The 26,428-nt window shown below is 35.0% G+C and overlaps 1 protein-coding gene across 1 annotated transcript in view; it reads left to right on the top strand.

Moving 5' to 3' along the window:
- Positions 1–24,826, top strand: part of LOC112044801 (uncharacterized) — a 155,614-nt gene extending 130,788 nt beyond the window's left edge. The window contains exons 4-6 of the mRNA XM_024080765.2: positions 11,768–11,903; positions 12,752–13,011; positions 13,826–24,826. Coding sequence (XP_023936533.1) covers positions 11,768–11,903; positions 12,752–13,011; positions 13,826–14,041 — 612 coding nt within the window. The 3' untranslated portion in view covers positions 14,042–24,826. The remainder of the gene's footprint in view (positions 1–11,767; positions 11,904–12,751; positions 13,012–13,825) is intronic.
- The last annotated feature ends 1,602 nt before the right edge of the window (positions 24,827–26,428 follow it).

Raw genomic sequence — 26,428 nt, 5'->3', positions numbered from 1 at the left:
CCTGAGCATGCATGGTAGTTTGAATTAAAATATTCTTAATTACAACTTATTACCGCTTTAGATAACATCAAACGTCATCATCATCATCATATCAGCCGATGGACATAGGCCTTTTGTAGGGACTTCCAAACATCACGATACTGAGCCACCTGCATCCAGCGAATCCCTGCGACTCGCTTGATCACGTCAGTCCATCTGGTGGGCGGTTGACCAACACCAACACATCAAACGTAACAAAGACTAATTTCCAAATTATTGCGAAGTTCAATAAATATATTTCATCTCTTTATTTCAACTACCTGGATAATTTAAAATTAACTAGCAAGTTTCTTCATTATCAGCCTATTTTAACGGCCTACCAGGCCAAGCCTAATAGGCCGTACAGACTACTTTAGTATTTTAGTCGAGTACGAGTAGTCCGAAGTAGGCTTAAAAGGGAGGGGATATGGAGTCTATACCTACCATGCTTCTCCAATTGTTGGCGAGCAAAAACGTTTACTAATATTAATATATTGTTTGTTTTCAAGCCTAAGCCACTAGAACGATTTTAAATAATCATTCACCAATGGAAAGCGACATTATCAGCGAATAACATAGGCTTTATTTTATTCGAGTAAAAAAATTAATGAAACCATAAGACGTTTCATTCAATTTGTTCGTTTAGTGAATAGCGTCGTTTGCACAGGTCTCGGTGGTTTCCGTGCAAGCGGAAATTACCTTAAACAGCCCGTAAACAAACATGCCGTGAAAGCTAGTTCTGTGTCGAGTTTTTGCATCCATGGGTAATTATATGGTACGATAAGTTAATACACTGTCGAATTAGGATTACCTGTGCTGATGGAAATAATTAAAAATGAATGAAAAATTGATTTAATTTTATTTAGACATAATTAATCTTATCTTGACGGCCTCCGTGGCGCAGTGTTGTGCGCGGTGGATTTACAAGACGGAGGGCCTGGGTTCGATCCCCAGCCGGGCCGATTGAGGTTTTCTTAATTGGTCCAGGTCTGGCTGGTGGGAGGCTTTGGCTTTGGCTAGTTACCACCCTACAGACAAAGACGTACCGCCAAGCGATTTAGCGTTCCGGTACGATGTCGTGTAGAAACCGAAAGGAATGTGGATTTTCATCCTCCTCCTAACAAGTTAGCCCGCTTCCATCTTAGATTGCATCATAACTTACCATCAGGTGAGATTGTAATCAACGGCTAACTTGTAAAGAATAATAAAAAACACCTACTCCAAGTACTATGTACTTGAAGTAGGTAAGTTTAATTATGATGAGTGTGATCGTAAGTGGAAAGCGCAGTAGGTGGGAGCCAGGGGTCTTGCAGTGTGCCTAGTGGGAGTTTTCAATATTTTCATACTGTTACTATCGCGTTGACGTAAACTCGAATTTATATGGAATTGAAACAGTTGTGCAGTAGTGCCATTAGATGGCACTACTGCACAACTGTTCCTTATAAATTTGCGTTTACGTTAACGCGATAGTAACAGTATCAAACTGCCACTAGGCCCTTAGAATAACTGAATATGTACCACGGCTATCATTACTTTAGAGTATTTTAGCGAATTCATCAACAAATCCCGCCCGCGATTTCATCCGCGTGGAATTTAGTTATTCACAAATCCCTCGGGAACCATGGATTTTTCTGCGATGAAAAGTAGCCTATGTATTAATCCAGAGTGGATCCAATCTACTTCCATTTCAATGGACCAAATCTACTTCCATTCCAAATTTCAGCGAAGCCGGGGCGGGTCGCTAGTTATACTTAATATACCTTCCTCTTCTGTAGATACTGAGGTTAAAACTTTACCTCTTTATAACATTAGTATCCGTGTATTTTGCTACTATATTAATCAGTATGTATATACAGTTCTATATGTTATGCAGAATATAATAAACTTAAACAAGTCTTCTTAACAAATGTAGTTGTGTCTACGCTTTGCATTCACTCAGAGCAATGTTATTCGCGGAAACTATACGCTTGCTTAAATGCGATTCTATTTTACAACGCCGTAAAGCTCTGGCATAATATGTTTTATTGTTATACCGTGTCATCTATTCATCACGAATTCTGGAAACTTTACCCCATAAAATTATATTATACCTGGGCGCAACGACATTATAGGGATGATGACAGTTTTTTTAATTGTATATAAATTAAGAGTATGCTACTAGTAAAGCAATTTTCTAAAAGTAACAGGATATCTGCGATCATTACTTTCGGAGCTACAGGGTTTTAAAGGATCAGATTTGCGGCGCTGCCGCGGACCCTGAAAAACGCTCCATACAAAATGGCACGAATTAGTGACGTCGTTGGATCGCTGATCGTTAAACTTGTATGGGCGTTCGAACAAAATTTACTTTGTTATTTGTGCGTTTATGTTTATAGTTCATTGATTGATAAATGTCACATTTAATGTAAGGAAGCTAAAACTGTACTAATTTTCATCTAATTACGATAAAAAAATTTAATAGATTTTGAAATTTTATAATCTTATTTATTTCTCAAATATCCAGACAATCTTTGCTTTTTATGTATAAATTAGTTACCATTGACATTATTTACCCGAATGTATCATAAAAATCAATATATTCAATATATCAATATAAGAAGAAAATTCATACAGTTTTAGCTTCCTTACATTAAATGTGACATTTTTTAATAAATAAACTATACTATATATATATAAATATACTATAAACGCACAAATAACAAAGATATTAGTAATTTTGTTTGAACGCACATACAAATCTAACGATCATTACATTACCTACGACGTCATTAGTTCGTGCCATTTTTTATGGGGCGTTTATCAGGGATCCGCGGCAGCGCCGCAAATCTGACCCTTTAAATCCCTGTAGCTCAGAAAGTAATGATCGCAGATACCCTGTTCCTTTTAAAAAATTGCTTTACTATTAGCATACTTCTAATTTATATACAATTTTAAAAAAGTGTCATCATCCCTATCCCTATTAATGATAAAAATCTTATGATTTATGAACATGCTAGCGGACGCCTGCCACTTCGTCCGCGTGGAAATCAATGCAAACTTTCAACCCCTATTTCACCACTTTAGGGTTTGAATTTTAAAAATTATTGAATCACATTATATTTCGTATTTTTTTCATGATTTAAGAACAAATTTTTAAAACTGTAACTCAAAAAAATTAATGACTTTCCATACAAACTTTCAACCCCTATTTCACCTCTTTATTATTTTATTTTCGCAATAAAAAGTATCCTATAACCTTTTCCATATTATGGTCTCAAACCGAGCAAAAGTTTTTTTTAATTCATTCAGTAGTTTTAGCGTGATGGCCGAATAACAAAAAAACACGGACAGACAGACAAAAATCGAAAAAAAAATTATTAGCTTCAGTATCGATTATATAATGCCCTCCCAACAAAAAATTTTAAAATATCTTTAATGTACAGAATGTACAGAATTTGACCTGTTACAGATTTATTATACTAAGTTCTCGATGAAGTAATAGTACCTACGTTATGTTTTATTAGAAGTATAGATTCCTCTCATTAAAAGGAAACACCTCATAATTTATCTTTTAGAACTTCAAAAATATCAGGATCTAATTTCTAAGGTAATGTTGGAGTTTATTTATTAAAACACAAGAGCGCTTTTTACTTAAAGTGCTAATACACAATGTACTCTACAAGACTATTAAAATGTATGAATTTCAGTTTGTGAATATTATAACACAGACCATATATTCATACTGAGGGCATGACACGCAATATTTTTAACTTGAGTGAATTCTTTTAACATTTTACGCCTAATATGTAGGTAGGGCAGTGAGCTTCACCTGTTTTTTAGAGTTCCGTAGTCCACAAGGAACCCTTATAGTTTTGTCATGTCCGTCCGTGGCGCAGCGCAGAGACTATTACTACTAAAAAGCTGTAAATTAGCATGAATATGTGAATTAAAAATGTGAACAAAGCCGTAAAAAAAAATCTTATAAAATATTTTTTTAGGGTACACCCCTACATGTGAAGTGGGGATGGATTTTTTTCCTCATTTATTTTTGAAAGTTGTGAGGGGTCTTCTACCAGCGTATATCGATTTAGGGATTCGTCTGTAAAATATTAAGGTTTTATGAGCTAATTTTTGTTAGAGTCAGGTGTCCCCTCTACCGGCTTAACGGTTGTTCTTAGATACGTGAAAAAATTCAAGGAAGCAGGATGCATGATGAAATTACAAGGAAAACTAACGGCTAATTAGCAATTGCTATTTATCGAAAAATAGTCGACCAACTTGAAAAACGTAATTGGAAATCGAAAATTGCATACTAATTCCGTTGATAATTAAAAAGGTAACGTTGTCATTACGATAACTGAGAGCCTATTACAACTAGAAGGATGAGATTTGGTAAGGGCATGTATACTATTTACATCTTTAAAGTGGTAAAAAGAAAATTTTGGGGTTCCTTGGAGAAAAGTGTGAGGATGATTTTTTTATCGTCTATCCCATGTTCGTTATGGGTATTTTTGTGCATTACATAAAATATTAAAGTGCTACCTTAATCTACGGAACCCTACACTGTACGTGGCCCGACACGCACTTGGCCAGTTTTCCTTTTGTAATATCATATTTTTTCGTAGACGATGGTAATGCCATTTCGTAGAGCAGAGAGTATCTTACATTTATACAGTACTTCATTTCCGTAATACACGAAATGTCTTCGTGTTTCTTAGGTTAGCACTGCACTAAGTAAGGTTTTTGAAAATTAAATCCTAAGTTGAATAAGAGGCAAAGTTGTGGCACCTTTTTTCACAAGTAATTTCTTAGTTATATTATTTCGATATTATGTTGAGCAATGATAGTAACATTTTATTATGTAATCAATTATCATAACTTCATTCATTTTGGTTTGCTCTGCATTATGCTTGTACCTACGAATCCGAGAACAATTCAAGACCAACATCATCCGAAACAGGCAGAATGTCCTATTGTTAAAGAAAATTTTAACCGACATTTTAAAAAGGATGAGGTTTTATATTCAACTGTATGTTTATTTAATCTATTTCGCTCCATATAGAAGACGGGATATGGTGATTAGACCCACCACGATTCTTCAATGCGGGTTGGCGGGCTTAGGATGATAATGTTAAATTCATTATCGACCACTATCAGTTGTCAATGACAGTGACCGGAACCGAAGGCTTAACGTGCTCTCAACCACTGGACAATCGAGGCAATCAGAAAGACAGCCTTCGTGGCGCACATACCTCTGGTATGTGCGGTGGGTTTACAAAACGGAGGTTCTGGGTTCGATCCCCGGCTGGGAAGATTGCGGTTTTCTTAATTCGTCGAGGTCCGGCTGTTGGAAGGCTTCGGTCGTGGCTAGTTACCACCCTACCGTAAAAGACCACCAAGCAATTTAGCATTCCGGTACGATGTCGTGTAGAAGCCGAAAGAGGTGTGGATTTTCATCCTACTCCTAAAGTTAGTCCGCTTCTATGGTGAGATTTTAGTCATGGGCTAACTTATAGAAAATAAAAAGTCGCTTAGTTACTACTAGGCATTATTTATTATAGTCTATACAAACAAACCGTTTTCATTTTGGCTAAAAATATTAGATCCATCCATCATTCTACAAAGTGTAAAATCCGATTTCCTTTTGCACTTTACGTTGTTCTATAGCAGTGATTCCCAAAGTGGTCTATATCGACCAATAGCGGTCTATGACTAACTGCAAGGGGTCTATGTCAGCGAAAAAAAATTTGGGAGTCGATAGTGGATCATAACACATGCACTGATAGTACCTATTTTGTACATCATATTATCTTACAATATCAAAACATATACATTATTTAAAAGTAACTATGAAGTAAAAGAAATATTATATATGTTTATAAAATTGTGTAAGTTGTAGAATACAGAAAATCAATATCAAATAAGGTAGGGGGTCTACCCAACACAGAAAAACATGGCAAGGGGTCTACGACACAAAAAAGTTTGGGGAACTCTGTTCTATAGGTACTGGATGGCGTTGAAATGGTTTTAATTAAATTTTTTCATGTAGCTGTGCGTTGCTTTCTCTTTAAACAGGCTAGCGGTGATTCAAATATTTATAGATGGCAGTCGTTCGAGACAGTATGAGTTAACACACATACTACTTTTTATTCGTACATAGTCAACTTTTTAGCGAAACGAAATAACGTTTATGATTTCATTGCTCTTTTAAGAGGATGTTCATAATGATTTTCATATTCTATGTATATTCAATAGTAAGGAAGCCCGGGAAGCAAAATTTGCAGTTACTAAGGCGTATTTGGAATGGATTGGATTTGGTAGAATAAATGATAGAAAGCATAAATGGTTATATACTTTTTTCGCTTTCAGCGGTGGGGAATAAAACTACAGACTTTAAAGACAATTTTTGTTACTTCATCTTACTGAAATCATCAGAAAACATGAAAGATTATTCAGAAGATTAGTTCGTTCAAAATTGGAAAAAAAAAATAATCGCGCTCGTGTGTCAATAACAGAAATATAAGGATTTTATTTTGTAACTTTAGAACCCTCCCATTCCATTACGTTACGCTCAAATCGTCAGTGTTTCGAAATGCACACTGTTTAGCTATCAACTCAACTACCTTATCTTAATCTGACGTGCTGGTTGAGTATTTCTGAAGTTAGTTTTTTTTTGCCCACCAATATTAAGTGCTCATACTTGGTGGAGGTACTGAACAACGTGCAAGGTAAACACCCTTATGTTCATATGCCGCGCTCGAGTAACTGCAAAAATCCCCTCTTAGGCTCCTCTACTATAAAATCTAAGCTCTCCGTTTATAGTTTAATACAAATAACATCCAGATAAGCTAATAAAAAGATAGATAGATAAACTTTGTTTATCTTTTAACATAACACCGATTACCGTATAACCGATAAACTTTGTTTATCTTTTAACATAACACCGATCAAACATTTTTAAGACAACTTAAAAATGTTTGATTTTTATTTTCCTATAATTATAAGATTTGATGGATTCAGGAAAAATCTAATGTGGTTAGTAATTTTACTAAAAAAGATTCTGACTAACTGATAAGCTTTTCCTTTTTTTGAAGTCGGTTAAAAATGGCATGTGTGAAAGGACTCTAGATGCTTTGTTGATAATATGTAAGCCACGAGGAACCTTTGCTTTATTTATTCCGGGACGTGGATTTCAAATAATTTAATTAAAACAAATTGATATTATGAACGTTCTCCGAATGAGATTTCCATTTAGGAGTTATTGTTTGTCTGTTCGTCATGTATTTATAACTCCATGAAAATATGTATATACGTATGTATACGTAGATATACGTAGATATCGAATTGGGTACTCAAATAAAATATTAAGTGTTTTGTTGGACAGTTATACAAATACACAATTAGCCCCTTAGCATTCTGGGTGCGAATTCAATTACACGATATATATCTCGTTAGGTCACATAATTATATTTTCATTTTATATTAATGAATATATGATCTAAACTATTCACATGTTCATTGAAAAATACGATAAAATATAAAAGTATGATGATTCTACTAAAAAACTACGTTGACCTGTTTTTTTGAAACTGCACAAGCTGTTGGACCTTGGGTTCTAAAATACTGAAATGGCAACCTTGCACCGGACAGTGTCGAATCGACCTTCCACTCGACAAAACCAAGCAATTGACGAAATCAAGGGTTATCATACCATTCATCTGACGCTTAGCTTCATGGCAACCCTTTCAAAAACATAATTAAGGATTCAACTTTAAGAGTCTCTAAATAAATTTGCAAAGATCTGACCATTACAGAATGTGCCATAGCTATCTGTGAGAAACAACACCAAACAACTTCAATGAACAACACCAAACACCAAAGTTTTTATTTTAAGGCGAATAGATAGGCAAAGTTAGAAATAAGCTAATAAATTATGTTGAAATTATTTCACTTCACTATTTCACTCACACAACGTTATTTTTAGTTTTTTTCTGTTTCTCATTATTTTTGCAATCTGCCGTGAGACATTCAGCGGGATTTTAAGTATTTGTATTAAGGCGTGTTAGGTGCAAAATCCAATTTTCAAATCCAAAAATTCAAATTTCAAATCAAAGGTTCTGTATCCCAAAGTTGCACTCCGTACGTTCATACCGGTTTAAGTTGACCTTGTATAATAAAAGCTTATTTTCCAGCGATAGTTGAGACTTTCGATTTAATTTATCAATATGAATTACAACTGAGCAGGATGTATGCGATATAGTTGCTTTTGCTTGTCGAATGTTGAATAGCACACCATCTGTCTGTGAGTGCCCAACCGTAACTTGTGGACAATAAACTGAAGTTTAATTAATTTCCACCAAAAGGAACGTTCACAGTCCGACTGTGCAGTGAACAATTAGTTCATACATTACCTACTCGTACCTACAAATTAATTTTCTGGTATCATGCCCGCTAAATGTACAATCTATACTTTTAATATTATAAAGCGGAAAAGTTTGTTTGTTTGTTTGATTGAACGCGCTAATCTCAAGAACTACTTTACCGATTTGAAAAATTCTTTCAGTCTTAGATAGCCCATTTATCGAGGAAGGCTATAGAATATATATTATCCCCGTATTCCTACGGGAACGGGAACCACGCGGGTGAAACCGCGCGGCGCCAGCTCGACGAAAGATTTGTATTATTTTTGATTGTGAAACACGGCTAACACGTAATCCAACGTCGGAGTATGCCAGAGTAGTTTCGAACCCATACGGGGCCCTTAGTCATGATGGTTCTTGCAACGTTTGTACAACGTTTACATTTTTGTATGCAACGAATATACTCAAATTTCTGGACCGATTTGAAAAGTTCGTTCACCTTTATTAGGCTACATTAAGTTAGTAACTTTGTATAAATTTTATTCCCGAATTGGAACTGAACGCGGTTGTAAATCGAGGCTTTGCTAGATGATTATAAAATATATTAGAGAGATAGGGAAACTATAAAAAAAACAACTAAACTAACTAAATTACTTATAAACATAAATTTTAGTAGGTACTCCATTAAAACATAGATTAGTAAAAACAGATGAACTAAAACAAAACACCTCACCTACTGGTAGGAAAAAATTAAGATTAGCAATTATTTTTCCCCCTCAATGAGTACCCAACACAATTTCTTGGCACTCAATTCCAGTGTGTCTTGTGTTTTGACGGCCTCCGTGACGCAGTAGTATGCGCGGTGGATTTACCAAACGGAGGTCCTCGGTTCGATCCCCGGCTGGGCAAATTGAGATTTTCTTAATTGGTCCAGGTCTGGCTGGTGGGAGGCTTCGGCCGTGGCTAGTTACCACCCTACCGGCAAAGACATACCGCCAAGCGATTTAGCGTTCCGGTATGATGCCGTGTAGAAACCGAAAGGGGTGTGGATTTTCATTCTCCTCCTAACAAGTTAGCCCGCTTCCATCTAAGACTACATCATCACTTACCATCAGGTGAGATTGTAGTCAAGGGCTAACTTGTAAAGAATAAAAAAAAAAAAGTAGTCGCATTTGCAAATTCAACCTTAAACACAACCCTTAAGGTTGAATTTGCTCAGAATTTGGGATTTTAAATATTGGACTATATTTAAAGGCCTTTAGGTAAAATTTTAATTTTTTTATTGAAAATTGAAAATCGTGAAAGTGCGACATTGAGCGTTCTTTTTACGTGAAATGTTTTACACACGTAAACATCAGTTCGTAAGAACTATGAAAGACAATATTGCGGTTATGAGGAATAAGATACCCGCTTCACTGCTACCCTTCGTTTCTCTTCTTTATTGCATTTTGCTATGCAATCACGATATATCTCATAATAAAAGTTTCTTTATGCTCTCATATCATAAAACGTTAATTATAAAATAATAACAAGTTTCACTCGCGTGGTTCCCGTTCCCGTAGGAATATGGGGTAACATATAGCCTTCCTCGATAAATGGGCTATATAACACTGAAAGAATTTTTGAAATCGGACCAGTAGTTCCTGAGATTAGCGCGTTCAATTAAACAAACAAACTCTTCAGCTTTTAATTATTAGTCTATATAAAAGTTTCTTTATGTTCTCATATCATAAAACTTTAATTATAAAGTAATGACTAGTTTTATTACATTTAAATACTGTAAATTAATCCTACTAATATTATAAACGCGAAAGTTTGTATGGATGTTTGGATGTTTGTCTCCTTAACGCCGCTACTACTGAAGCGATTTGGCTGAAATTTTAAATGGAAATAGATTTTACTCTGGATTGGATCATAGGCTACTTTTTATCTCGAAAAAATCCATGGTATCCCGAGATTTGCGAAAATGATGATTTTGATAATATGAATGTTTGTTACTGAACCGAATCAGCTGAAATTTGTTAATTTGGACGAAGTTGAGGGCGCCCGCTAGTGAAACTATATTTTTATAATTTACATAATTATAGCGTTGCTTCATCCAATAAATTAGATATATCAGCCCGGCGTTGGGAAATCGGTAGAGTTAGTATCTTTAATATCGTATAAAATGGTGACCACCTAGAAAAAAAGTGAAGAAACTTGAAAATCTTTGAATAAACTATTATTTCCGAATTATAGAATGTGACACCGAGCTGAACATTTGAACACAATCTTAACTTAAAAAATAAGTTCAATACAATTTATTAGGTAGGTAGTTAGTACGTAGCTAGAAAGTAACAAACCACTCAACTTTGAAACTACTATAACTCAGCAAACTAACTATGAAGAAAAATATACTAAAACATAATAAGTTCACTATTTTATGTATAGGAAAACTGGTAACTACCTAAATAATATTACGTCACTGAATTCCTAATCGAATCAGCCATTTATCTTATTTTCCCTTGGCTTAAATCAAAGATGTCAAAAACTTTTTTGAATTATGCATCCTGGCTTCACCGGCCTTTCAGTGGCACGGCGGGGGAGCAGAGAAGGCAGTGGATTCGCGCTTAGATTTATGAGCAGTGGCCTGACAGATGGCTTAACCTCACCAACTTAACCTCACAAAGTGTCGCAGGTGCCTCCAACATTACTACAGTAAATCTGGACAACATTACTGTAGTAAAGTTTCACTACAACTTAGTTAAGTGTGACTTTGAGTAAGAATTCAATCCTTGGAGCTGACATTCAGAGCTGAACTCCCGAATATTCGGAGTGGTTTGAAGGCATTGGCCTATTCAAAGAAGGCACAAGTTTTAAACCACACAGATATTTTGTCGTGTCCTATAGCATCACCTTTCCGCTTAATTAATTAGGGGAGGGAGAAAAAATAAGATTTTTGGTTTCTGCGCTGGAAAATAGGAATTATTGTTTTAAAAGCAGTGTTGAATAAAATATTGACTGATCCGAATTGTTGCATAGGTATACATCAGGTACGCTCTTAGTGTAATAATGAGGAACATCTTTAACAATGTGTTATTCTTTGCTCATCAACTCAAACCATTAGTCGTATAGCCTCAGGTATGCAGGTTTTCTCACGATGTTTCTCTTCACCGTTTGAGACACGTGATATACAGGGTGTCTTGTAAATATTACGACATACTTTACAGGGTGATAGCTGACATCAAGGCGTACTAAAATAACGAAATATAGTTTTATACAAAATACAATAATGTGAATATTTTAAAATGCTTATAACTGAAAAGTTGGAGGTGCATGCCCCGGGCCGGATTCGTACCTACGCCCTCCGAATTGAAGGCAGAGGTCATATCAACTAGGCTATCATGACTATAAGAGCTATATTGTTACAGAACTCGAGTCCTAACGGCTCGAATGTGACGCTGTACCCGGCAGTCCTGGAGACGGGCGGGCGGTACCGCTGCGAGGTGTCCGGGGAGAGACCGCTGTTCCCCACCGTCTCTGACCACGCGGACATGACTATTGTCGGTATGTGTACCATTATGGTAGGCGCCCACAGATCCGCATCGTACATATCTTGACTGGGAGGCTTTGGCCGTGGCTAGTTACCAGCCTACCGACAAAGATGTACCGCCAAGCGATTTAGCGTTCCGGTACGATGTCGTGTAGAAACCGAAAGGAGTGTGGATTTCATCGTACTCCTAACAAATTAGCCCGCTTCCACCTAAGATCGCATCTCCACTTACCAACAGGTGAGATTGTAGTCAACGGCTAACTTGTAGAGAATAAAAAAAAATATATATCGAACGGATTTTTTATTTGACGGTAGATAAAATTCGTTCGTTGCGATCCGTACGATGCGGATCAGTGGACATACTTGTATGACTTTCTATACAATAAACACTATTAATTGATTATGAAACACGGCTAAAACTCACGTGATATTAAATCGTGCCGCGATGCAAGAACCAGCTCATGACTAAGGGCCCCGTATGGGTTCGAAACTAGTCGGTCATACTCCGACCTAATATCACGTGAGTTTTAGCCGTGTTTCATAATCAATTAATATGAATAACAATCACGATAGTTTAAATTCTAAAATAAACACTATAATGCGTTTGTTACATTTTTTTTTTTACAGGATTTTTTTATAAATTGCGTCATCATTTTGAAAGAAAAATATTATCTTCTATTCCATTGGTCACCCTAGGGATTTTTACAAAACAATTCAAATTAGTTTTAGATAACAATGTAATGTATCTACAATTTGCGTTTTATCCATTAATTACGGGACAACCTTTATACAAATTGATGATTTATAATATAACCAAACAGTCTGGTTAAAAAAATATTGCAAAGTTGTATTTGTGTTCCAGCCTTACCCGCGACGGGCCCAATAATAACCGGGTCCCGTTTACGGTACCAGATCGGGGACAGGGTGCAAGTGAACTGCACGTCGGGTCGGTCTCGGCCCGCCACCCGTCTCACGTGGTACATCAACGGGGAGCCTGCGCCCTCCGCCGCGGTGCTGCCGCCGGAGCACTACCAACACGATGACGGGCTCGAGACCACCACCATGGGCCTCGACTTCAAAGTTAAATCTAAGCATTTTAGGAAAGGAGACCTTAAGTTAAAAGTAAGTTATATAATGATTTATTTATTTTGCTATCATCCGCGAAAAGCCATGATGAACTTCCGCAAAATAACTCTTGCTTCTATCTAATATTTAAAGTAAGTGTTCATCATCATATCAGCCGATGGACGTCTACTGGATGACAAAGGCCTTTTGTAGTTACTTCCAAACATCACGATCCAGCACCTTGGGACCCCAACGTCCATCGGCTCTTCGAACTATGTGCCCCGTCCATTGCCAAAAGTAAGTGTTAGTACACATTATTGCAGCTAGTTTTACACATTTAAATTACAAAACTTTGTTAGGTTTTATGACTAATTAATCCGATGGGTAGTCTTTATAGCTTTTGATCATATGATTCTCAAATATTGAGTTTTCTTTCTTCGACGTTTTCAATAACAGGTGTCAATATAGATTGTAATGATTATCGTGGTGGACTGTGGGCTTAAAAAATAAATCAAGGACTACAGATGTTTGAATTGAATTTTATTGCAGACTAGCGGACCCGGTCAAGCTTCGCTTTGACTTATGTGCACTTCTTCCCTATCGCTACTCTACACTACTCTACCCCTACCCTACCCCTACCCCTTGACTCTTAAACGTTTGTATGGGAAACAGAAAAGGGTTGTTTTTTAAGGTTTTCCCGGCAATTATTCAAATTTTTCTCACCTTTTAAACCTTTCCTAGTATTTTTTTTCCAAGATAAAATAAATCCGTTCAGCCGTTCTCTTAGCGAGACTAACGAACAACAATTATTTTTTTATATATATAGATAGATGAAGGTGATGATTATTGTATATTTTTTATTTGTTGCTAGTGTCTCGCAACCATCGCCACCGTGTACTGGCGGAGCAACGAAGAGAGCGTGCAGGGAGAGAGACTGAAGGGATACGCGCGCTCCCGCGAGCTGCTCGAAGGTGCGTCGCGCGCCGATCGCGTGCAAGCGGCGGGCAAGTCGACCGAACGACGAGCGACTTTGCCTCTGATACTGATACTATTAGCACATTACTCGACTGTACTTCGAAGATTTTAAATTAACTGTACAATACCCTTAAGCTATGACGTTCATTTAAAACCTCGGGTACAATGATATTAAATAATACACAAAGAAATCTTACGCTGTAAATGCGCCAGTGATACTCGATATAAACTGCGTTATTACGCGCCTTGTACTCGTACTCACTACTGTTAACAAATTGTTTAAGTATCGTAGTGTGTGTATTGGCGAAGGTATACGGTGCAAAGCCGCGAATACTATGTGAAACTATTCTACACTCGTCCGCGAATGTAGAGAGGGTAATAACAAGGCAATAGAAATGACGTAGGCGTGGATGTGTCACAAAATTGAAAAAAAAAACGAAATTCCTAAATCCGATTGTATTGTAAGTTTTAATGATATTGCTTATTTGATAACATTTGGAGTAATTAATCATTGTATAATACAAAAGCTGAACCAACTTCGAAACTTTAAAAACGGAGAAATAATAGGTTTTGTTTAAAAAAAATTTTAAAGTAAATGTTAATTTTAATACCAATTTTCTTTTCTTTTAAAACCTTTCTCTGATATAACATTGCTAGCCAAAGACTAGAAAGTGACAAAGTTTATTCTAAATATTAAGCTAGAACTGACCTCAAAATAACTGTACTTAACAATTTTTGTTGTGTTCTACACATGTTTAGAGAGGCGTAAGTAAACATAAGCTAAGTTAAGCTATTCTGAAATATTACCACGACAAAAAAACGAGTCGAATTGAATCCTCCTCTTCATTTTTTGAATTCTGTAAAAAAGCAGTGTTCTATACATTGTGTAGTGTTATATATTTCATATTTCCACACTCCAGATCCAAGGTATCCGTCGCTGACACTTCATAATAAGATGGCTACACGACATTCCTATTGCCTTTGGACTATGACTTGCTGAGTGACAATCACAGGGCGCGCTGGAGTGCTATTCTGTAACGACGTTATGTTTATCTCGCACGTGCGAGTTTCGAATGCACCTCTATCTTTCTCTTTCTATAATATCGTGTTAGACAGAGAGAGATAAAGGTGAATTCAAAACTCGCACTTGCGAGTAGTACAAAACATCGTTACAGAATGATTTGAAACTGTCTTGTGATTACTAGCTTAGGAACAGGACACTACGTGTCCTATTCAATTCTACATTGCAAAAGATCCAGTGTCTCCGAGGGATGACTGTTTATGACGTCAAGCAGTTAAATTAAGGTGTGTCAATTCTGATGTCAAATAATACACGTTAAGTTTCTTTTTTATATTGTGAGGTCACAATATGTGGCTATAGATATTGTACATTCAGGAAACTGCTTGACTTTGGTTGTAATTCTATAAGGTGTACAGACAGGCGAGCTTGAGTGAGTAACTAAAGGAACGTCAGCAAAGCAACAAAAAGTTTACTAATTATCATCTGTCTGTCAATATTACTCGTACAACTACGCGATTCTGCTGTCACAGCTTCTTCGCCGGCGAAGACAAGGTCCCCGATATCTGACGTCACCCCGACGTGGGCTTTTAACTCACAATCTCGGGGCCACCCGGACTGATACATTTAGGCCAAAACACCATTCCAAAAGTGCCCACTAAGACGAGGTCCGAGGAGACGCCCTTAAAAATTCATTCCGCTCTCTCTTCTTCTGCTTGTGATCAGGGGATCCATCAGGCGAAGCCTTTGCGTTTGCCCAAACCCCCCGGTGACGCCGCTGCTCACAATTACAAAAGAAACCGTTTATGTGTGCTAACGTCCCTTTAGTTTACACACAAAGACATTTTGTGCAGTCAACTTACTACTACACCCAAGGTCAATCCGTCTTCCTGAGGTAGAATAACTATACAAGTTTGTTAAAAGTTTGAATGTCTAAAGATCCCAGTACGCATTCCAAGTTGCAGTACATATCCAAAGTGTGAATAGTGATAGATATTTAAATGCACAATTTGTGCACGGATAATGCCTAGTTAAATTAGTCAGGGGAAAAAAGTATTTAATTGTAGATTAAAATATTATATACTGCGTAATATATAAATCGTGATAAGAGTCATGAAACATGATAACACTGATGTATGTTCTATTGTAAATTTTAACTGTGGAAACTAACATTTTGAGGTATCAATAAACTTAATGTATTTAAATAATGTAATAGACCGTAAGCCTGCATTAGCCAGACATTCTTTATTTTTCAAATACTGAAAATTTGTCAACCTATGCCTTTACCGTAGTTAATAAGTACGGTTGCCAATAGGGTACTTGATTCATATCAAATTTAATATAAACAATATTAATTTCGCATAGTAAATGGAAGAAGGGTCCGAAATATATCGTTATTAATAATTAAAAGTTAAGGATTTCTTATAAAACTTAATATAAAAATCATGTATTTATTCAAATTTTCCACATTCCTTCATTCCAATTTGTGATTGTGATCAAAATAATTGGTAATTAATATTTTTGTCAAACGCTTTTAAGGGATTTGTTTGTAAGGGATGACGTCATGAAACAGTTGAAATATAGACTATCAGGCGTTTTGGCTCGTATTGTCAAAATGTTATTTAAAAATGAAATTTTAAGGTAATTACGTCTCAAAAAATTAGTAGAACCATAATGTACTATTTAAGACCAATTAAAAAAATGTCAACCAGCCTATTATGGAGTTTTGACAGTGGTGACTTTGGAAGGAAGCAGGCTTCAGCTGGCCTATTCACTAATTTCGTCTTTATTAACAACGTATTAAAATAAACATCGAATCAAATACCCACTACGTTCCGTATATCGAAAAGCTCATTGTTAACAAAAATCATCTATGATGATGCCACATTACGGGAGTATAGGATAGGAAGGATAGTGAGGCTTGCCACTATCCTTCCTATCACGACCACTCTGTCAAGAGTGTAACGACAAAGAAGAAATACTCTATATTGTCAGTAGGCACCGGATGACATTTTTTACCTGTAATCTCAGTTTTGATTAGTTGGAATTAAACAAAAAGTAAATACAAGATCACTTGCTTGACTTAAGAATTAGGTACTAATAATAATAGCTATTTGGTAAATTTCGCATAAATGTTGACTAATGTACGACAAAGTTAGTGATTCACTCAATTTCCTGTAACCCTTTGATTCCTAAATGCTTTGATTATTTCTACGAGATATCATAAGGAATCATGTCTCCAGTTGCCCCTTTAAATGAGACCCTAAAAATTGTAACTTTGACAGTGTTTTTCGAAGAGTTGTCGCGAAACTAGGCGACTGGCGACCGAGGAAATGATTCCTTCTATTACGTCGAGGAAAACGTTAAAAAATATACGTTATATTTGTACGGTTGATGGTCCTTGAAACCTTCTACCTTGAAAAGCCGTCGTGTCTTTTGTTCAAATTCTATAATTGGTTACCGTATTTACTATAGTGATGAATGAATGAGGAATGTCAGAATGTTCTAATCAGGAATGTCTGGCTATCGCTGGCCCTTAGTCCATAATGCTCCCACACAGAAATATATTACACGTTGTAAATGTTGTAAAAGAATAATCAGGATCAAATTAAAAACTACATGCTTTAAGAATATTATGGAAAATGTTGTTAATATATGCCAATTTTAAAAAAATATCACAGAAATTAAACGTATAATTTTACTTGAACGTTTCATTATTAAATTATAAAAGAAAGTATCTTTTTTTTTAAATATTATTTTGGAAAACCTTATAAATCGTGTGAGGGAAAACATTATTGAACAATACAATGCAACCATTTGTCAATGTATAATATGTGTAAAATATATTTATTGTAATTTAGCATTAAGTTTGATTTTCCAAAAATTATGTTACTTGATGACTAGCCTTAAGCTCGCTCGAACACAGTCGACCCTGAGTAAGTATGTTCAATAAAATAGAAACAAATTAGGATCTAAATTAAAAATAAATTAAATTAACTATGTTAACTCGTGTCTTATGAGACGTAATAGCCTAGTGGAGACCTCTGCCTTCGATTTTGAAGGCGTAGGTTGGAATCCGGTCCGGAGCATGCTCTTCCAACTTTTCAGTTCTGTGCATTTTAAGAAATTAAATATCACGTGTCACAAACGGTGAAGGTGAACATCGTAAGGTAAATCAACCTGCATAACCGAGAAATATTTTAGTTCTGTACATGTGTGAAGTCTGTCAATCCGCATTGGGCCACCGTGGTGGACTAAGGCCTAATCCCTCTCATTCTGAGAGGAGGCTCGTGCTCAACAGTGCTACACTAAAAACGACAAAAACATTCTGAGAATATCCGTCTTCTAAGCATTTGCCAAACCGAATTCAATTGACCCAAATCTTAAATTTAAAAAAGCTTGATGCTTAGGCGCTACACAAAAAACGTCAAAAAACATTATAAGTCAAATATCCGTCTTCGAAGATTTGATCAAACTAAATGAAATTGACCCAAATCTTAAACTTACAAAGGTCAAAGAGCTTTATGCTTCGGAGCTACACCAAAACTGTCAAAAAACATTAAAAGTCGAATATCCGCCTTCGAAGCATTAGCAAAACTGAATGAAATTGTCCAATTTATTAAACGGATAGTGACTGAGGATAAGAAATGGGTCACATACGACAAGATTGTGCAAAGCTTGGTAACGGCCAGAGCTGGCAAAAGAATAAGTATCGTTTTCCATCAGGACAACGCCAAGTCACACACGACTATGACTCGGCAAAAACTTTGTGAGCTTAGTTGAAAAGTTTTGATGCATTTACCGTATAAACTTGCCCTGGTGCGCAATTACCATATTTTTCTTGCATCGCAATACTTTCTTAGTGATAAAAATTGCCTTCAATAGAAGACTATGAAAATCAATAAATAATAAGAGGTTTTTACTAATATTTATACGACAGAGACCTTATAAAGGACCTTAAAAAACCTATTCATAAAATAGAAACAAGTTAAGGAATGAAATGGTGTATTTAAATCTAATCGGGCAATCCAAACCCCGCTAAATAACGTCTCGAATTGCTAATCACTATTGCGAATTCCTCTTATGACGTTGACATCGTGACAATGCTTCCAACACACAATAGTTATCATTGATATACGTTAACGGAAAAGTGCTTATATCAATGGAAGTTATATTTTTCGTAGTTTAATGAAATAAACGACTATACTTTAAACATAATACGGGTGATTGCACTTGGTCATTTGCCAAATAACTTTACCCAACTCGGGTAATGTTTTCATTACATTTGTTACCATTCTGTTCCGTAAGATTTTACCAGTTTTTACGCATAGTTATGCCGGAATAGCAAATAACTTAACCATATGGATTTGTGAAGAACTAACCACGACCGAAGCCAACTTTCTGCAATGGGCGATCTGCATATTATTCTCATTTATAAATATAAAACATTGCTGTTGTTTTGTTCCGCTAATACATGAAAACGGATAGACAGATGTGTTTTTTGTTTTATTGGTAAATAAGCAGGTGTGGTACAAAACAAAGAAATATGTAAAAGCTTGTAACAATCTGAATAATTATTATTAGTTAACTAATGAAGGAGGGGCCTAACCCCTCTCATTCTGAGAGGAGACTCGAGCTCAACAATGAGCCGAATATGGGTTGTTAACGCAGTAAGGAAACGGTTTTTATGTATACCTACTATTTTTTTTTTATTATTTTAGAATTTTGACTTACAAATTTGCCAAAACTGCCAACGCTACGGCAATCTAAAATAATAAACGACGAAATTATTACCAGCGGACGCCCGCGACTTCGTTCGCGTAATATCTGTATTTTTAGTCCGTGGATTATTCCGGCAAAAAGCCTACGTTCTGCTCCAAGGTGCCCTTTATCTCTATATCAAATTTCGTTTAAATCGGTTCAGCGGCTTAGTCGTGAAAAGGTAACAGACAGACTTCTGCATTTATAAAATTAGTATAGATTTCCTTACTGGACAACGGTGCTACGAGTAACTTGGGAGTTACAATAATTAAAAACGACACTGACAACTCTATGCTTTTCCCAGCGACGGGACGGAAAAGTATTATTTTAAAATAGCTTAGGATAACCTGTCCGTCTGAATTAGCACAATATAAGAATATCTTTATAAATTTCTTATAATATTATTGTTTGTCCAAAAATTGTGTTATTTAGGATTTGATACTTTGGGGTATAAAATAACTACAATAGATAAAGACAGACCTACGGATTTTTTTTTCTGATTGTGTAAGTGCCGTAGACTGTGACCGGGGAGTTTGGGCGGCAGAGTAGATGGGCAGAACGACTCTAAGGGCGTCTCCTCTGAGACTCGGACCTCGGCTTATACCGACAGAAATGTTGAATTTTAATTTTAAGGGACTGATTTGTAACTTTTAACACTAATAAGTCACATGAATTATATAAAAAATGTGTTACCTAGTATATGAATATGACAAAATAAATCAATTAACATCTTCTTTGCGGCTTTCACTTGTGGCAACTGGGCACAAATTAGCTCTCCATAGTGTCACGTATAATGAATATTATGTTTGTTTATGATAAATCAATGATTAGCCACATTCATATTTCTTGACGAACCGACAGAGGAGAGTTATGCTTTTCAAGCCTAGGTACCTATGTAGGTATGTATGTTCCTTTAGCACGCTCTGTAACCGAAACCTCGATAACGCCGCTGAGGTCCAAAAGGATCCTATGGCACTTACACAATTAGAAAAAAACTACAGCCAAAATTTAGCGGATTTCAACGTGAACGTATGGTTTCAGTTTTGGGAATGGCGTAAAGTTTTCCGAGTTATCTACCTAATATATTTTACATAATTTTTATATAATTTTATAAATAGCAATTTAAATTTGTATTTTTAGTAAGGATCTACATTAAAGGTTTGTCGTCTTTGAAAGAATAGAAAGACAGAAATACTTTTTAATTTTTAATTTCGTGTGTAATCGATTATTCACATCACAGCGATCCAAAGATATAATTTTATTTATTGCCAAAGCTATATTTACCATTGTCGTGTAAACCGAAACGTTTTAATAATACAATTATGCGGTTTGTACGTACTATATTAAATTTGTTTGACAAGTAAATTTGAATAACGTATTTTAATATTGCATGCCACCACAATTTATCGCTGCTTTAATATGCAGATGAACGTACAAAATATGGCTTAATGATTTTATGCCACAAGTAGGTATATTGTTGGAGTTATTTTAAAATTGCGTACTGACATAATTTTTGTTTGTTATGTAAATGAGAAATAAATATCAGACTGATGATGATTCGGAGTCAATTAAAAAAAAGTAAAAATGGCATAACTTTCTAAAGCCTATCATCAACTACGTGTAGTATCGTACTTGAGTTTAAGGGTGCTTTTCCACCAGAGATATGCTATGCAGCTATGCTGTAAAGATGTGAAATCTACGCTACGAAAATATGTGACCGTTTCCACCAATACTGAGCTATGTAGCTGTGCGAGGAAGATGCGCAGCTCAAGCTACGAGTATGTCAATGTATCGCAGGCATCCATAGCATGCATTCATAGCACGCATCTTGCCATATAAAAAAACATATCTTAGTTAAATCCGTTTCCACCAGTGCTAAGCTATGCGCACTAATATGGTTAATGAAGATTGGTGGATATCAAATGCATCCATAGCAACGTAGCATAGCACATCTCTGGTGGAAAAGTACCCTAATGACGGGGCGATACTACAAATAATGCATTTATAAACACGTTGATAAATATGAATTATAATTTGTATACCTACTTACAATAAATGCAAAAAATATATTGCAATAGTCCACAAAATCTAATTAAATATTACAACTCTAATTATATATTACTTTTCTCTCTAAATTTCGCACGAAAATACATTTAATCATTTCAGAGATATAAAAATAACATGTCAGCAAAGGTTATAAAATATGTACTCATATGTGCCAAATTTCATACATATCCGTCTTTCTACTTTCGGAAAATTCAAAACGCATCGATAATAATAATTATAGTCACTTAAAATCAAATTAACCGGTGGCTATTGAAGTGTTAAATTAGTTTAATTTCATGAACGAGTCATGTACAAGTAGGTACCTGAGTATTATACGAGTACTTCATTGTATATCAACAATAAATTTGATATAACTGAACGGTAAAGGATTTCTTTGAATGGCCCACTTCGCCTAGATATCACTTTGTTATGTCAGGGCATCTTGATAAACCCACGTCAACTTATCCCCTAGGAATACCTATCTGAGATAACATCTCACATATCTCGGTTTGCTCTATTTAAGGGTTATCCATCAACTTCCACAAGAAATTAAGATTCAGCGTTTATATACTATATAAACTACTCCCTCTAACTTAACACGCTTTCGTTTTTCTACATTACAATACTTTAAACATCAGTAGCGTTATTTTGTATGAGTTTTATAACTTGACAGTGAATCTGGAATTCTCTTTCAGCACGGCTATTCTCTAACGATGTTTTTTTTATAACTCGCAAGTACAAGATTCGAATTCACCGCTATCTTTCTCATTCTATAGTATCGTGTTAAACAGAGAGAGATAGGAGCTAATTCGAAACTCGCACTTGCGAGTTATAAAAATATCATTACAAAATAGTCTAGCTGATACTGTCTATGTCTAACACCATACCTACTATAGAAAGAGACGAATTCGAGACACACTGTTGAGTTATAAAAACATTGTTACAGCGCGTAGCGTGAAGCGCTTCAGCACAGAATACATATTACAAAAAGTTATAGATCTCGGTAAGAAAGTTGAACCAAAATAACGCTCATCTGTGCAGGTACAATTATAAAGAAAAGTTTTGAACACACGCTCTGTGGTTGCCGAGAAAATTAAAAAATCTTAAACCTATTATTTTTTAAATAACAGTTGTGTGCAATGTAATAAGAAAATAAATAAAAAATATAATAAGAAAAATTTAATACAACAAATAAAAGTTAATGTACGTACTTGTACATATTGTTAATTGTTGGGGTTTGGTGATTTACAAGTAGAATATCACCTGATGACTCTGCTCCGACTATAATCAAATCTTCAATACTTTTATTTTCTGTAGAATTATGCTAACTGTTTATATAGAGTACAGACATTTTGTAGCTTCCTATGTTTTATCATAGAATCAGTTATTTTCTTTCAAAAAATAAACATAAATATGACACTATCCTTCTTACTCACTATAGTTAGTTGTGATCATTTCAGTATCTTGAAATTGATTTAAAAAAAATTTTGAGTGCTTAATGAAATGTAAAAAAAATTAAAAATTTCGTACACGACTGTAATGGCAAATTGATACCCAAAAATGAGGACTTAACTGCGCATAGGTCATTTTATATGCCGCTACCTATACTTTGTTTTGGGGCTGGTGCGTTATGCCAGAGTAAATATACTACGATTGCAGTAGATACAGTCTAACTAAGCTACGAAAAATACTTCGTTCTAATTATTATTGCATCCGTTTATCTTGTCATTGTTTATTCATTTGATACTCTTTACACCCTTTCCTGCGAACACTGGAGTAATATATACTTTATTAGTTAGTATATGGGATAAGAGTGAGAAGATGTACAGGAAAAAAAATTGCGGTTACTTAATTATTATACACGTTAGCGACTTCGAAGTTTTAATAAAAAACATCTATATTAATATTATAAAGCTGAAAAGTTTGTTTGTTTGGTTGAATGCGCTTATCTCTGGAACAGTGTCAGATAGCCCATTTATCGAGGAAGGTTGTATATATTCCGCGTAATTCTACGGGAACGGGGACTACGCGGGTGAAACCGCATGGCGTCAGTATATTATAAAATACTTAAAATATGCATTATTACATGAGGAAGGTATTGTAAATTAAATGAATATTTTTATTAAAATTTAAGAGCAAATTGAATATATGCCAAATAATAATTTGTGTTACCTGTATTTATCTTCAGAATTCACTTCGTACTGAAGAGACTGCATGCATACTCTTATTTAAAGCCAGAGCGATTAATTGAATATAAATAAAATATTCATTGCATGTGGTCTTTTGTAGTGACCAGATATATTATGTAACAGAAATTAAATTAAGTGTATTTTCGTTGACTGTGTTTTAATTTAGCAAAAATCTTATAATATTCTCTGTATAATTTACAAACGTAATAAATATGTTTGAGTATATATCTAGACTTTTATATATTGCTTGCATTTACTTGCAATGTTTATGTATATAGAAATAAAGAAGTACATTGATAGAGAAAAATATATAATGTTTATCAGATATCGTGTAACCCAATATATTGTTTGTAAGTAAAACAAAAATTACTAAGCTGTGACTTTCTTACGAAAAATAGTTAGATGTATAATATTTTCAAATGTAATTTTTTTCAATATACTTTAACATTGTATATAAAAAATACAAAATAGAAGACTAAACGTTGGCCATACTGCATAAAAGAGTTTATGAACAATATAAAAATTTTAGATGGTTAAAAAGATTACGGACATTACGAGCGACTGTGGTAGGCACATTGATTAAAATAAGTTAATTAAAGTTTTATGCACGCTTAACTTTTGCGTCTCAGTATTAATAAACAAAATATGCTGTTTTATTTTCCGTAATTTATTACTTGAGATGTATCTCTGTCGTGACTGTAATACCTAATTAGTTGACATTACGCTAGCTTCATGTGTGTTATGAAAACATGTTTTAAGGTAAAAATTAAAATTGTTGCTTATTGTTATAAAATATTAGTAAATAAGTAAAAAAAGGAAAAATGTAAATAATGAGTAAAGTAGCTCAAAGTAACGGAATATACTATATTATCTGAATTAAAAATTTGATGTTTTATTCCCATTTTTTAAATAACACCTTCCATTTTTCACCATTTTCTGTTGTTTTTTAATTTAATTCATGAATTTAACTGAATACAATTTCACTTGATGAAGGAAATGGATTCGAACCCAGAACCGCGTAACCTAACCCCTAGACAAATGAGTTAGGTAATAACTACTAGTGTAAAAACATATTTTATACTTATACAAAAAATGTAAATCGGTTGACCCACAGAACAGACAATGCTAAAAGCGGTTGAATGATCCACCTCCCTGCAATTTCCCTCTAATTTTGAGTACAAAGCATTAGAAATGTCTCTTCGACTTTTTGAGCAACATTCCAAAAAACTAATTTTTGACATTTTTGTTTTTGAGTTCTCTCAATCAGACGATTTGAATTGGCTCAAATCAAATCAAATTATGGAAATAACATCGAAATTCGATAAACACTCGATTTTTGAAAAAAGAAAATGAGGGAAGTTAAAAATTGTTGTAAATAGCTGTAGAGATTTCGATATGGTCATGATTACCTGATTTTTATGAATGAAGAAGATTCGATTAATGATTGAAGTAGTGGGCGCCCACGATCTGAGATTTGGTAATCAAATATACCTACCTCCCAACAAACATATAAATAGGTACGAGGTAGGTAGTTATTGGCAATGTAGGTAAAATATACAGAAGTCGTTGGTAATAAGGCTGCAAAATTTAAGTAAGAAAGAAAACAAGATAACAAAGAACTTGTACATTTATGAAAATTAAAAATGTTACCATTTTGTTTGTCAATGCAAAATCATTTTCCCTAGAGAATTCAGAAGGAAGAGTATCAGAAATACCTTAAAATTTTCAACGTTGTACAAATAACTCTGATTTATGAAAATAACAAGAAAAGGGGAATTTAATAAATATTTTACTTAATGGTTAATTTGGGTAGGTACCTAAAATACCGAAACAAATTTTTTCACGGCGTGCCAACAGCTAAGTTTCAAGGATTATAGGGATTGCGTCTCAAGCCCAGTTTTTAATTAAATTATCAATTTGGGCTAAACTTTCATTATTAAACTGGTATTATGAATTGAATAATATCAATGTTTTATTTGTAACTTGGTTTGAATGCCATTTGTTTTTTTTAAGTATAGTACGTGACCTCTTGCATGGTCTGAAGCAGCCAGCGTACGACGCGTACGATATTTTCAATTATTTTACACCTTTATTGCGTAAGGCAACTACGGAGCACGCGTCTAACACTTTTGTTTGTAATTGTACTTGCGCAAACAGCTGTCATTTTGGTTCAATTTACTTGCCCGGGGTGTGTATTATAGTACAACAAGCAAATACCTACCCAATATTAGGTGTAAAGCTTATAAACAGAGCAGTACTTCACAGCATTGCTAGGAACACGTCTTACGGAGTGCCGCCCTGTGTCCATCAACCTGAGACGTCAAGCATCATGTAGCTGCATAATTACACCGACATACATGCCCTATGTTGTTGTGTGAATATGACCTCTGCCTTCGATTCGGAGGGCGTAGGTTCGAATCCAGATCGGAGCATGCAACTTTTTTTTATATTTTTTACAAGTTAGCTCTTGACTACAATCTCACCT

This window comes from Bicyclus anynana, chromosome 9, assembly GCF_947172395.1.
Source record: "Bicyclus anynana chromosome 9, ilBicAnyn1.1, whole genome shotgun sequence".
Taxonomy (NCBI): Eukaryota; Metazoa; Arthropoda; class Insecta; order Lepidoptera; family Nymphalidae; genus Bicyclus; species Bicyclus anynana.
Note: the sequence above shows the minus strand (reverse complement) of the source record. Positions and strands in the feature narration are given on the sequence as shown.